Consider the following 15,666-nt stretch of genomic DNA (forward strand, 5'->3'; position numbering starts at 1 on the left):
ACCAAGCTGGAAAGGTGAAATCCTGGTATCCATGTCAAGACTGGTCAAACAAACAGCAGGTATAAATGAAGGGTCCCTTTGTAGAGCTGTTACCTTTAAAAGCTATTAGATACTTCATTCTGCCATCCGTTTTGTTTATATGTGTGGCAGAGCAAAACATGCAACAGCTTTTAAAAAAATATGTTTTACCTTCTGCTACTGTTATTTGCCAGCTGGTACCATCTGCTGGTAGTCCCTAGTGAGAAGTACTTATCTTAACAGTGTTTAGATATGATTAACAAACTTTTGTTAAGCATCCCTAAGCATACTTGGGATTGGGACATGCCTAACAAGATATCATTTTCTAACTTATTTATTTATTGACATTTGTTAACCGGCTTGGTCCAACTGGGCTAGTGGCCCATTTTCAGTGGAGACCTGAGGAGAAAAGCTCCAGTTACAATTTACAGTACGTGAAAAAAAAATTCACAATTAACGAATTAAATCAATTTGAAAATACAACAAGCCTAAGATACACAGTAGAAAGCATGCACACAGTGATATACACACAGGATTACTTACAAGAGAAATATAGATTTATGTAAGACTTTAATTCCTTCAGTATTGTTGATTTTGTGTAGCAAGTTGCCACCTTGTGGGTTACTAGGTGAACTGGAGGTAGATCATATTAGATACGCATACAGGGGTAAGGTGGGTTATGTTGGGTCATAACAGGAGCAAGTTTTGTTGTTAAGTAGATGATGTGTTTGTTCTTTTTTAAAGTGTGATGGGGTGTGTGATAGAAAGTATGTGTAGGGGCAGTTTGTTCCAAGCTTGGGCTAAAGAGCATTTATATGGAAGTTTGCCTACATTTTCCTTAGGTTAGTAGACATCCAGGAGTTGCTGGTTAGAGGTGCGGTGCGTCTGAGGTGGGGTATAGATGGAGACTATGGATGAGAGAGAGCTGGGCAAGAGGAAGGTTTGTACAGAATAGAGTGTAACATTAGAAATTGTGATAGGAGTTGTTGGGGGAATTGAAGCCATTGGAGAGAGTTTAGGAACAGGCAGTGGTGTGAGTTGTATGGAGAGTTTGTAATAAACTTAGCTATTTTATGGTATGTTTGCTTAAGTTTGCTCAAGATTGTGGCCTGCGTGTTGCTTGGAACAGGGGCAGCATAAGTGAGGGAGGGGAGAAGCAGTACCTGTGCTAGAGAGAGTCTAGCAGTAGAAGATATAAATTTTTTGGTGCGTTTTTTTTCTTTTTTTAATGCATTGAAGTATGTGCAGTTTGAAGTTGAGTTCATCATCAATGATGACACCTAGGAGCTTTGCATGGGTTTCAAGATTAATGATTGTATTGCTGGAGGATGTAATAGTAAAGGTGGATTTATGGTGAGAAAGAGAACAGGGGACAAAGAGTAGGAGTTTGGTCTTTTTAGGGTTAAGGATGAGTAGGCTGTCAGACAACCATGTTTCAGTGGACAGGAAGGTGTGCTGGGATAGGGTATGGAGTTCGGAGACATTGCTGGAGATGGTAATGCGAGTTGAGTCATCTGCATATTGGATGAGGGAGGATTGTAGGTTGTGTACTACATGTGACAACAATCTCCCATATTCTCTGTATGTCCAGACTATGGGGTAGGGTTGCAAGATGTAATCCTTTACCTACACAGAAAAACATCCAGGCCTGGCTAAAATTTGCAAAACAATACATCATGTCTCCCAACAGCATGTGGGAAAATGTGTAATGGTCTGATGAGATCAAGGTTGAACTTTTTGGCCATAATTTGAAAAGGTACATTTGGCGTAAAAACAACACTTCGCATCACCAAAAGAACGCCATCCCCACGGTGAAGAATGGTGGTTGAAGTATCATGCTTTTGCTTTTCTTCAGCTGGAACTGGGGCTTTAGTCAAGGTGGAGGGAGTTATAAACAGTTCCAAATACCAGTCACTTTTGGCATCTGCTAGAAAGCTGAAAATGAAGAGGAATTTCACCTTTCAACACAACAATGACCCCAAGTATACATCCAAATCAACAAAAGAATGGCTTCACCAGAAGAAAATTAAAGTTTTGGAATGGCTCAGCCAGAGCGCAGACCTAAATCCAATAGACAATCTGTGGGGGTGACCTGAAGAGGGCTGTACACAAGAGATGCCCTCGCAATCTGACAGATTTGGAGAGCTTTTGAAAGGAAGAGTGAGAAAATATTGCCAAGTCAAAATGTGCCATATTGATAGACTCCTACCCAAGAAGGGTGAATGCTATAATTAAATCAAAATGTGCTTCAAAAAAGTAGGGTGTGCACACATATGCAACCAGCTTATTGTACATTTTTTAATTTTTATATTGTTTCCCTTAACAGATTTGTTTGTTTTTCAATTGAACTGTACAGGTTATAGGTTGCATTAACAGTGGGAAAAGTTTTGAAATTATTTATTGTGCTCTAATTTTTTTTATATCACAAAAATCTGGCATTTTAACAGGGGTGTGTACAGTTTTTATATTCACTGTGTATATCTGTGTGTATATATATATATATATATATATATATATATATATATATATATATATATATATATATATATACACACACACATACATATATATATATATATATATATATATATATATATATATTTTTTTATTTATTTATATTTTTAGAGCGAGACAGAGATAAATACAGATATAGGTCTATGGTTGTAGTTACGAACAGCGAGTGTTCAAAAGAGGGAATGTCCTTTTATCCCCTTTTCGCTGGCTGTCATCTGCTGTGTGTGTGAGACAGTGATACAGCAGTGTGTCTGGGTTATTTGTTCTTTCCTTGCTGTTGTGCAATCTCGGGATTTGGTACATATAATTATCTAAGGATGTGGGGAGGGACCTGCCCCTTGAGTAAAAACAGTGCTTTTCCCCCCTTTAATTTGTGATTAGATCTTAAAAGATCAATCTTTTTTGGTTATTTATTATATATATATATATATATATATATATATATATATATATATATATATATGGATTCACTTCAGAAGCTCGAATTTACAAAATCTCGAACTGCAAATAACCGTAACCAAAAGATAGAGTTTTGTAAACTCGAACTTCTGAAGCGAAACCAAAAAAAAAAAACACAAACTTTGCTTTTGAAGGGGGGCTTCGCCCCCTGCACACCCCCCCCTACTTAAATATACCAACTCCAAGATCGCGCTACAGTGGGGAAATGGGAAATCTCCTGTCTTGCGCTGTATGTGGAAGCGCAAAATGGGAGATTTCTCATTTCCTGTCAACACCACAAAAAAAAAAAAACATTACGTACACACAGAGCGTACAAGAATCCTTGCCTCTGTGTACATGCAATGTATTAAGGTAAGTAAACTCTTATTTTTACACACTACACATCTTCGATTTACTGAAATCTTGATCATATGGTCTCAACCATATGACATTCGAGATTTCAGTAATTCGATTATGTGAAGTGTTCCCATATATATATATATATATATATATATATATATATATATATATATATATATATATATATATATATATATCACACACACACACACACACACACAATTTATGTATATCCACATTTATTAATATATACATTATATACAGATTACACATGTATAAAATCATAAAAGCACGCACTCAAATACATATGTCAGGGATGGCCTTAGCTTAAGGCAAAAATGCATTTCTGCCTTGGGCTATGACTAATACCTGCCACTTCCAGATAAGCTTCTTGTTGTTCGAACACTTGACTTCCTGGGATTCCACCCTCTTTACTCTCAGCTCAGTGCCTTGCAACGTTATCATTCCTAAAGTAACTGAATGTTGACTTACACTAGTTTGCACTCACACAAGCAAGGATTTATAAGGGGGGGCTAGTAATAACTTTTCAGTACCACCACCTCTTGCGGCCTTTGTGGTATACAGCTGTCACCAGCCAAATCAGTCCGCCATTTCAGGGTCACAATCACTGAACGCTCTTAAAGTAAAATTATTTATGTTGGCTACAGCCACATGCAGTATCCCCTTAAAGGATGAATACTAACAGTTACATTTTGCAAGTTCTGTAAAATTACCCTCATACACATTAGTAATCAGAGAGCAAAGGGCTTTTATAATCAAACACTTCAATACTATGCAAAGCACACAGCTAATTCAATAAACAGAAACATACACCTTTGTAGAAGAAACCAAGTAACAGTATTGAACAGTTATCTTCTGAAATTTACTGACTAGTCTAGTAATCCAGTTCATCACACAGACAGACTACAAGATTACCTGATGCATAATTCTTATTGGCAAGATCCAAATTACTTGCTGATAATCTTGAGGGCTGTTTTTGTATGAATTGATGTTGGTAAATACTCAGGTAGTACTGAATTACTTCACAAATTCTTTTTCCATACATTACATCTCTACTAAATCTTTCCCTTTCTGGTACATTAAAATTTCACCAAAGTTTGTCTTGATTAAAATTCTAACTCATTTAAGGTACGCTCCTCTGACAGAAAATAACAACCCTGATTTGTGTGGAGTTAGTTTCATTCTCAGTAATTTTGCCATTTCTGTGCTGAAAAATAATTACACTTGCCTTTATTTGAACGGGTTTTCCATAACAGTCAGGAATACACACAAGTATATGCAACAAATAAGAAGCACTCTGTAGTGGAATAGAAAAGTGGATCCTTACTGACAGGGGTGTCCCACTGGTCAAAAGTACCGTTTGTCAGTGTTGTTGCAGACAGTTTACCAGTTACGGAGCAATACCTTTATGTTCAGTAAATGGCTGAAATGGAGATTGTGATACATGATATTGGAAACATTTGGCACGACATAGTACTGTCTGTTTCTCTTTGTATGAAATCAAGAGTTTGCATAACTAAGTAACAGAGTGCTGTGGTGCAGCTGGTGGGTCACTTCCCTCCCCCTGCAAAAAAATATTTTGTTTATCTACTTTGAGCAATGTGTACAGCAATTCAGTAAGACAGAGGGAGGAGTAGCTCAGACTGCAATTGTTTTCAGGCTAGGCAATTAATGGGACGTCTGATGCTTGTGTTCATTTAGTAAGTGGGATATCACTTATAGGATAGTGATGTGGAAAGGTATAAAAACTGTGCTTTAAAAAATATGCCAAATACACAGTTTTCAGGCAGGAGTGATTCAATAGTAAAACATTAACATTTTCCTGAGTGTATCTTAAGGTTAATTCATTTGTAACTATTGCACATGGAGTTTTCTTGCAGAAATTATATAATCAGAAAAAGTATAAAATGTTTTACTTCTGGCTTTTAAGATTATTTGATATGTAACTCTATATATATATATATATATATATATATATATATATATATATATATATATTAGATTTCACTGAATCAATTCACCCTCAAGAAGTTCCTGAAAGCTCAAATCACTGAAAATTTATTTCACCGAATCACATTTCACTGAATGTAATTACTGCTGGGCATATATGCCCTCTTCGACTGTAGTGCGATCCTGGAGTTAGTATAATATACTGCTGGGCATATATGCCCTCTTCGACTGTAGTGCGATCCTGGAGTTAGTATAATATATATATATATATATATATATATATATATATATATATATATATATATATATATATATATATATATATATATATAGTTAGGGGGTGGGCATAGTCCCCCACTTAGTTTGCTTTTATATTTATGAATCTCATTTCACTGAAAGCTAAGATAAAACCAAAAGTAGGTGGGGGGGGGGGGGCTAACCCCCCACCCCCACCCTAACTATATATACCAACTCCAGGATTGCACTACAGTGGGGAAAGGGGCATATACGTTTTATTTGCCCAACAGTATTTACATTCAGTTAAATGTGATTTGGTGAAATGAGTTTTCAGTCATTTGAGCTTTTAGAGATTTGGTGTGAATGGTCTGAAATTTAGTGAAATGTGTTTTCAGTGAATGAAAGTAGACACATATTATATATATATATATATATATATATATATATATATATATATATTTGGTTCTTTCCAAACTAGTCTTAGCTTCTGTAAAGCTCATAGGCATCCTTAATGCCCAGTTATTACAGTGTCAGGAAAAAGTACAGTTTTGTACCTACCATAAATGTACATGTTCGAAGATCCACATTGCTGCAGTCCTTACATATGGGTAGTCCGCTGTCCTCGGTCGGCCCGAATATCAAAGTATTAGGCTGACGTCGGTCAAGGCGCTTAAGACTAACATCAGGACGTCAGGGTACAAATGCGCATGACCGACGTCATATCCTCAGTCTTTTCTTGCCCCAGATGTCAGAAGACCCTAAAAAGAAAGGCCAAAACCAAAAGACAGCAAAAAACAACCAACCACCCCTGCACTAATCATATTTACAATATTTACAATATTCACAACCCAAACCACACAACCGCCTCTAACTACAGAGGGGAAGGAGGGAGGGATTGGACTGCAGCAATGTGGATCTTGAACATCTACATTTATGGTAGGTACAAAACTGTACTATGTTCTTCATCTCACATTGCTGCAGTCCTTACATATGGGTAGAATCCCAAAGCAGAGGTAAGGGAGGATGGCAAAATTATAAAGCATTAGGAGCTGCCAAAATGCCCTGTAAAATTGCAGTGGCAAAACCAGCCCTAGATTTAGAGTAAAGTGGAAGGTGGTAATGCTTAGAGAAAGCATGCACTGAACTCCAAGTAGCTGCCTCCAAAATATCTTTAGTAGCCACCCCCCTTAAAAAAGCTGTAGAAGTGGCAGTAGCCCTAGTGGAATGAGGCCTAATCCCAGCTGGAATCTCCTTACCATGATGGGAATAACAGAAAGCAATACAAAAACCAATCCACTTAGAAATAGTTTGTTTTGAAACAGGTTTGCCCTGAGAACCCAAAGCAAATGAAACAAACAACTGCTGAGACTGCCTGAACCCTTTAGTTCTGTTCAAATAATATCGTAACTGCCTGTGAATATCCAAAGTGTGTAAAATCTTTTCCCCTTTATTTTGGGGGTCTGCATAAAAAGTAGGCAAATGAATAGCTTGGTTTAAAGCCACACTAGAAACCACTTTAGGCATAAAGGAAGGATTAGTACGCAAAGATACCCTATCCTTATGGAAAATTAAGAAAGGCTCAACCGCCATAAGGGCCTGTAATTCAGAAACCCTTCTTGCAGAGGTAATGGCCAACAAAAAAGCAGTCTTCCATGATAAATATTTCAACTCGGCAGTAGCTGCAGGCTCAAAAGGTTGTAGAGTGAGTTTCTCCAACACAAAATTGAGATCCCAAGCAGGAGTAGGAGCTCTACGTGGGGGTCTTATATTCTTTGCCCCTCTAAGGAATTGCTTAAACAAAGGATGAGAAAACAATGGTGGGTCACAGTCATAGTGAGCAGAAATTGCTGCAGCATGAACCTTAATAGAGGAGGACAAACCTTTGTCCAGTAACTCAGTAAGGTATTGAAGAGCCACACTTAAATTAGGCTTAGAAACATCAAAGTCCCTTGCTGTACTCCAAAATAAAAATCTCCTCCATTTATCTGCGTACACTTTCCTTGTACTAGGCCTTCTGGCCTCCAAAATAACATTCAAAACTTGTTGTGGAAGCTGAGACCCTCCAGGGTTTAAAACAGAATATGCCAGGCTGTTAGATCTAGAGAGTGAAGTTTGACATTGAGTAAATGACTGTTCTCCTGAGACAGCAGGTGAGGAATCGAAGGCAAAGGCCAAGGAGGCTCCCGTACCAGACTTCTCAGTAATGGGTACCAGTGCTGTCGAGGCCAATCTGGAGCTATTAAAATCATGTTTGGCTTGTCCTGTCTGACCTTCAGGAGTACCTTTGGGAGGAGAGGCAGAGGTGGAAAGGCATACACATGAAGATTGCTCCAATTGAATGAAAGAGCATCCACTTTCCAAGCTGTGGGATGAAACCTTTTGTGCAAAACTTTGGCAGCTGGTAGTTTAGTGGAGAAGCGAACAGATCTATGTCTGGAGTTCCCCATAACACTGTCAATTTCTGAAATACATGAGGATCCAATTTCCACTCGTGGGGATCCATAATTTGTCTGCTCAACACATCTGCTAAGGAGTTCTGTGCTCCTGGCAGAAACCATGCCTGAAGATTTAGCTGTAAACTGAGAGCAGTCTCCCACAAAATCATTGCTTGTCTGCATAGAGGATAAGAATGCGTTCCCCCTTGCTTGTTGATGTACCACATGACAGTTGTGTTGTCTGTTAGAACCAACACCTGCCCTGGAAGAAGTAAATCCTTGAAAGCTATTAATGCAAACTGGACTGCTAACATCTCCTTCAAGTTGATATGTAGATGTTGAAGTCTGGCAGGCCACGTGTCTTGTACCCATTTTCCATTCAGATGAGCTCCCCAAGCTTTGTCTGAGGCATCTGTCGTTAGAATCTGACTCGCCTCTGGCCGGGTCACAGAGAGTCCCTTGTTTAGGTGACATTCCTGAGCCCACCACAAAAATTCCTTTTGAATGCAAGGTATTATCTGAATGACAGTGTCCATATCTTGGCAGTGCTGTGTCCATACATTTTTGAGATACCATTGTAGCTTCCTCATATGCAGTTTGGCATTGGGAAGTACCAGAATACAAGATGCCATGAACCCCAAGGCTTGAAGGACTGTCCTTGCAGTCAGCCTGGACTGACGAGACAATTGATGGAAGTAAAGAGAAAGATTCTTTTGTTTGTCCGGGGTCAAAAGGCCATCTGGGATGCTGTATTCAGTCTCACACCCAGAAAGCACATGTCCTGAGAGGGTACTAGACTGGACTTTATTTCGTTCACAGAATACCCCAGGCATCTTAACACTGCTATCACATACTGTAAATGATGAAGAAGTTCGTCCTTTCCTTGAGCCAGAATCAGGCAATCATCCAAATAAGGATAGATTTGTATTCCTCTTAGCCTGAAGAAAGCTATCACTGGAGCCAGAACCTTCGTGAACACTCTGGGCGCAGTAGATAAGCCAAAGGGCAATGCAGAGAACTGATAATGAGAAGTCCCAGCCCGAAAACGCAGATACTTCCTGCAACTGAGCCTGATAGGAACATGAAGGTAAGCCTCCTTGAGATCCAGAGTCACCATCCAGTGATCTTTGCCCAGCAGAGGTAAAAGCTGTTGTAACGTCAACATTTTGAACTTGGGAATGTCCAGATATGTGTTGAGGATAGATAAATCCAAAATTGGTCTCCACGTGTTCCCTTTCTTTGGTACTAGGAACAGGCGAGAATAAAATCCTAGGCCCACTTCTGGCAGAGGGACCGGTTGTATGGCCCCTATTTGAAGTAGCAGAGAAATTTGTTTGTGAGCCTCTAGTCTTTGCTGAGGAGGAACGTCCGGCATGCCTTTGAAAGGAGGCAAGGTATGGAAATAAAACTTGTAACCTTGGTGTATGATATCCAATACCCATCTGTCTTGGGTAATCAAATTCCAATTTTCCTTGAAGAGTGCCAACCTTCCTCCCAAAGGTGCTGCCAGGCAAGAAGGATCTGGCAGCTGAAAAGGTAGGTCATTGGGCCTGTTTACGAAAGGACTGGCCCCTGCCCTCACCGAAGATTGTGCAGGTGAACTCCCTGTTCTAGGTCTGAAAGAACTCTGAGCTCTGCCCCTACCACGTCTAGATCTACCCCTAGACTGAGAATAATAAGAAGGATACGTCCACCCCTTAGCAGGCCAATTCCTACTAAACTTCGGAGGCTGAACTTGCAAAAAATCTTTAACAGCCTGCATAGACTTAGCCTTGTCTTCCATTTTCTTCAAGACTGACTCCACAGGTGAACCAAACAACACATCAGACTGTAAAGGAGCATCCAAAATCCTTGTCTTAACATGGTCAGATAAATTCTGATCCCTCAGCCAGGCGTGCCTGCGAAGAACTAAACCAGTGGCAGCCACCCTAGACGAGGCCTGTACAGCATCAAAACCACATTGCAAAGAATGCTTACCCACCTGTTCAGAGACATGCACCAAATCTTGTAATTCTTTACACTCAATGCCTTCTGCCAGGGCATCCACCTTAGACTTCAATTGAGAAAGAAGATAGTTTTGATATTTCAACATGTGAAACTGGCAATTCAAAGCCCTCATAGCCAAGGTAGAAGATGTATAGACTTTCTTTCCCCATCTATCCAAAGCTCTGGCCTCTATCTGGAGGAACCGGATTTTTTACAACAGAGGCCTTGACACCCTTAGGTCCCTGACTAACAGTTTCTGGGTCCGCCCTAGGACTCTTATAAAGATATTTATGAGCCTCAGGCACCCTGTAATACCTATCCGGTTTAACAGGAGCAGGAGGCAAAGAATCAGGATTAAGTGAAGCCTCTGCAAACACATCTTCCACAACATCCAGAACAGGGGGTATAGCCAAGGGCCTATGCTGGGGTAAAAGCAAAAATTCCCTAAGCCTTTTCCTGGAACCAGAGAAGTCCTGACCTTCCCACTTAAAATGTTCCCTCATGGAATGAAGAGTCTCTGAAAAAGAAAAATCCTCTGGAGGAGAAGCAGAAGGAGTCGAATCATCTGCATCAGAATCAGAATAAGGAGAGTACTCCTGCAAGTCTTCAGCCAAGACTCTGAAACATCCGAAGCCTGCTCAAAACTCCCCAACTCTGGCTCCACCCTAGGCCTCTTATCAGGAGGGGGCAAAGAACCTCTAATCAAAGTAATCAAATCTTCTGCCATTTTAAGCATGTGCTTCTTGGGCACAGACTCTGCTGAACTAGGAGTGACACCAACAGAAGCTAAACCTGGCCTGCCTCTGGGAGAAGCCTTGGAAACAGAAGGAGAGGGCCTAACCACCCTAGGAAGGGAGGGGAGTACAGTAACCTGAGAAGCCCCTTCAGCCTGACCTGCCTCCTGAGAGGCTACATCCTGCAATATCAAAGTCTCCCCCTGGGACTCCAAAGAAGCCTCCGTCGGAACCACCGGTTCCACTGACGCCTCTAAAGAACCGGCGTCCGGAACGGACGACTCATCTTGCCTGGGTTTAACTGCTTTGTCTTTGCGCTTTTTCGAAGAAGCGGGCGCCGGAGAATCCGACGGCATATTATAATTGCACCGCTTCGAAGACCAGCCTAGCACAATCTAACCTTCGCTTAATAGTGCGCTTATTGAACCTAGCACAAAAGCGACACCCAACAACGTCGTGCTCAGGCCCCAAAGGAATACACAAAGAATGATAATCCCTATGCGGTATCTGTTTCCCACAAGAAATACAGTTATTCACTTTTTCTGACATCCGGTAAACCACTGAGGCAAGAAAAAACTAAAATATTCCCCAACGGGGTACTTCGCCAACTTTGATTCGGTCTGAAACTCCGAACTCGAAAAATTTCAGAACGCTGAACGGCACTTGCAACGCTGCTTCTGCATCGGACCATGCGGCAAAAAAGACAGAGGATATGACGTCGGTCATGCGCATTTGTACCCTGACGTCCTGATGTCAGTCTTAAGCGCCTTGACCGACGTCAGCCTAATACTTTGATATTCGGGCCGACCGAGGACAGCGGACTACCCATATGTAAGGACTGCAGCAATGTGAGATGAAGAACATCCATTTTAATAAAAATCACATACCACAAAAACAGAAAGGAAGCTTTTCCTTGATACGATTTGGAAGTGTGTGAAATTGTATGGACAACTCAAACTTTGCTATCAGGCAAAGTTAACGGTTTATTTTATATCCAATTATAAAGTTATGTGTCTACACGTCTTCTATTTTGCTGCTAGTGTATTTACTTGTTTATACAGAGATATAGCTCTTATTACTGAATATACTTGGAATAGGGAAAAATACACTTAAATTCTTACCCTAGTATGCAGACAAGAATCAAAATAAGTTATCGATAAATAAATACCGACATGGGATCATTCTGAATTTCACAAGTGTAAGCATGTCCTTATTTTAGGGGGGATACTTTTTGTGGATGTGTTTGGCATGTTAAAGCTCTACTCATAATCCAAATGATGATGTTTCTGCTTACCAGGACTTAGATGGGATTTCATTTGCTTCAGAACTTTGTACTGGAGAGGGCCATGGAACACTCCTAGATTGAGGTCACGGACCACCAGTGTCCTACTAGCTTCAGTAGCTTCTTCTCTGAATTCAGGAAACCTTTGAAAAAACAGGTTGTAATATCATATTTACACACTTCTACAAAAGGTCCCAAAATAGGAGCAGAATTTGTATGTATACTTACATTTCAGAAAAGTCTTTGAAATCCTGTTGAGAAAATAATATGCCAGTTACTGGAAAGTATTAAAGAATCTTGTTCACTTATGCATCTATGCATTTATGTAACTCTCTCTCATTTACAGTACTGTATTTCGCAAGGAGACAATGAGTCATAAAACATATCAATTCAGACAAACAGACTAAATGTTAATTTTACAGCTAACTGCCGGCATGTGATGACCTTGCCCTTTGTTGAAACACTGCTTGTGAGCTTATATCCCTCTGCATCTATAGTACCATGGCACTTTCACATTTCGTTAGTCATCTCTCTTTTGTGATTACTCACAGTCATTTGAATGCCACCACTGTTGTCACCCTGCAACAAACAAGTCCAACCAAGTCCTCCCTCTGTCTGCATATATTTTCATCAAGTGCGCCAATTTTCTCTTGTATCCTAAACATATGCAGAAGGTGAAATGACACTTGCCACTCCTCAAAATCAGTTGCACTTGTGTGTGTGTGTGTGTGTGTGTGTGTGTGTGTGTGTGTGTGTGTGTGTGTGTGTGTGTACGGCAGAGTGTGTTGATGTGCAAACACACTCATGTGTCCTGTGATGGACTGCCATTCTGTCGAGGATTAGTTCTCTGTCTTGTGCCAATGGAATGCCAAGATACACAACCATGAACAGAATAAAGCTGGTGTCAGAGACTAAATGAATGAATGTACACTGGAATGTTACTGTTAGACTTCATTTTTTTATCTAAAGTCTTACTAGTGAATCCATAATCTTTACTTATTTGTTAACCAGGTAGTTCCACACAATTGTGGACACACAATTCCTTTTCAGGGGCAACCTGGGAGGAATGTCTGGGAATCAACCCCAGTATCACGGTAGCTAAAAATCACAGCCTTAACTATCTGTGCCAACTGTCAGATCTTTCGCTCACACTTGAATCTTTTTATCTTTCCATCAGTGATTTATTCTGGAATATCCTTTCTTGTTAACAATACAGCCCACGTTTAGTTATTCACCGATTCTGAATGACTAAATATTATTTGCCACTACCTTCCTCAAATGACTTCTGTATTCCTCTTTTTTTCTGTATGTCTATAAATAACGCTTAGACAAATGCTTTAGGATTAAAAATGTGTGTTTTTTTTTTTTAATTAGAGCAGTTAAATATACACACGCCTTTGAACTTCCCACAGCTGCCACCTTCTTCCCTATTTTACATAAACATAAATATTTAGAGACACAAATATCTCAGACAAGTTCACATGCTAGAGTGCTACGAAATATGAAATTTATACAAAATGACAGCTCCTGTTCCCAAAATGTGTTTGGTAACTATTTCTGTGTAAACTTTTCAGAAATTTGTACGCAGCCTAATAAAACATACATTCAATTATGTAATGTTGCACTTTATAGGGAAAAAAAAACATTTATTTAAGTAAGAGAGCAAGAATACTACTGCACAACTGAAAAGTGTTACCGAAAACACACTGAAATGGAGAGGAAACATTTCTGGAATAGTGTGGACATATAATAGTGACAATATTTAAAAATCTGGAGTTTTATAAAACATTTTTTAAGGACACTAACTAAATGGGACTTTACAAAGTTACAGTAAATCATTAACTAGCCAAACTGAGTGAATAAATGCAACTACATTACAGTAACCAGTGAGGTAGCTAAGCAGAACTTAAGAGGAAGTGGTGCACATGGAGTTGTGCAAGCCATATGACACAGCATGTAACAAGGTTTTTGAAAAAAAAATAAAATCGTATGGAAAATGAGATCAAAATAATGAAGCCAAGTAGGAATACTCAAACAATAATGTCTGACAGGGTGTGTGTTAATGTGTAATTAATGCCCATCCAGGGGTGTTAAGAGGCTCGACACTGGTTGTGCTTAGAGAATGGGATCTCTGTAAAATTGTTGCATTTTACTTGCCTATTTATTTAAGTACTATATTATTTTTTTGATATATTTTTAATGTAAAATAGTTCCCCCGTAGTATATGTTAATGGTGTTGGAGGAAGCATTTTATATCAAACATATATAAAAAATAATAAGCAAGTGAAACACAACAATTTTACATACAGCCAATTCTCTCTCCCATACACACACAGTCTCCTCTTCTTTCACACAAACATTCATTTACACAAGCTAGGTTTCACTCTTTTTTTTTTTTTTGATCTCTCTCTCACACACACACAGTCTTCTCTGCTTACATAGATGCATTCAGTCACATCACTCTCACTTACACACACACACACACACACACACACACAATGCTTTCATGCACATATTCACACACACAAGTAGACAGAAACAAAACACATTTTTCTGTTTCACTCGATCACTCTCTCTCATACACTGTCAAACACACACTCATTTTTTTCTTTTTTATTTTACGCTCACTACACAGCAAAAGCTCTGTTTTGCGAGTGTAAAATAATGGCAACCATTTCCATTTTCTCAGTCAGGGCTCCACGGTGGCTTGATATGCTGCCGTGAAACGGCAGACTCGTTCTTCTCAGCGGGTACTACTTGCACCTTAATACCCTGCTGGAGAATGCTCGTTCTCCAACCACGGCACTGATGTACAGTTTGCCCATTGTCTAACGATCATTAACTAGGAGGCAGTGACAATTAAAGGGAAACTGAAGAAAATAAATGGTAATCAGTGGTGTGCTACACCTTTCAATGCTGGGAGCAGTCCTTTTTGATGTATTTATGTCAGAAGTAGTAGGTTCAAAGACAACACCAAGCCTGCTGTGGTAGTACTGGATGGAGAAACCTGTCCCAGTCAAAAAATAATGCAGCTGTAAGACAGAAATTAGATAGCAGCTGCAATTTAATACATAGAAGAATGTAAAATTATGCACTTAAATGATGGCTACGCCCAGTACAGACACACACAGAAAGTAGACGTGGACTTGGTTTAGAAGCACGGCACTCTCAGGGGGGAAGTGGGTGGAATGAGATGAAGCAGAAGAATATCAAGAGGGAAAGGAAACCCTTGTATGGCAGCTGATTGGCAGGGAAACCCCTGTATGGCAGCTGATTGGCAGGGAAACCCCTGTATGGCAGCTGATTGGCAGGGAAACCCCTGTATGGCAGCTGATTGGCAGGGATTCAATACTAATGCAAGGAAATACACTTGGGGATGTGGGTCCCCAGAATAAACGAGTGATTGGCAGGGATTCAATACTAATGCAAGGAAATACACTTGGGGATGTGGGTCCCCAGAATAAACGAGTGATTGGCAGGGATTCAATACTAATGCAAGGAAATACACTTGGGGATGTGGGTCCCCAGAATAAACGAGTGACAGCTGCACATGCAACTTGGTGGATAGTTTTAAAAAGCCATACATCCACAGTCCTTTTTCTCATTTTTGCATATGGGGTCGGTGTGTCACTTCAACAATTACAATAATCTAGAGCCAAAGTTTACACTGCTGGGTGGCTAGCCCTGCCAC

At 39.9% G+C, this 15,666-nt stretch overlaps 1 protein-coding gene across 1 annotated transcript in view; it reads right to left on the reverse strand.

Moving 5' to 3' along the window:
- Positions 1-12,243, reverse strand: part of LOC122813817 (zinc-binding protein A33-like) — a 57,351-nt gene extending 45,108 nt beyond the window's left edge. Inside the window, exons 1-2 of the mRNA XM_044086345.1 lie at positions 12,204-12,243; positions 11,988-12,118 (exon numbers count right to left, since the gene is read on the reverse strand). Coding sequence (XP_043942280.1) covers positions 11,988-12,118; positions 12,204-12,205 — 133 coding nt within the window. The 5' untranslated portion in view covers positions 12,206-12,243. The remainder of the gene's footprint in view (positions 1-11,987; positions 12,119-12,203) is intronic.
- Between the last annotated feature and the right edge of the window lie 3,423 nt (positions 12,244-15,666).

This window comes from Protopterus annectens, chromosome 10.part0, assembly GCF_019279795.1.
Source record: "Protopterus annectens isolate FY-2018-M chromosome 10.part0, PAN1.0, whole genome shotgun sequence".
Classification (NCBI taxonomy): Eukaryota; Metazoa; Chordata; order Ceratodontiformes; family Protopteridae; genus Protopterus; species Protopterus annectens.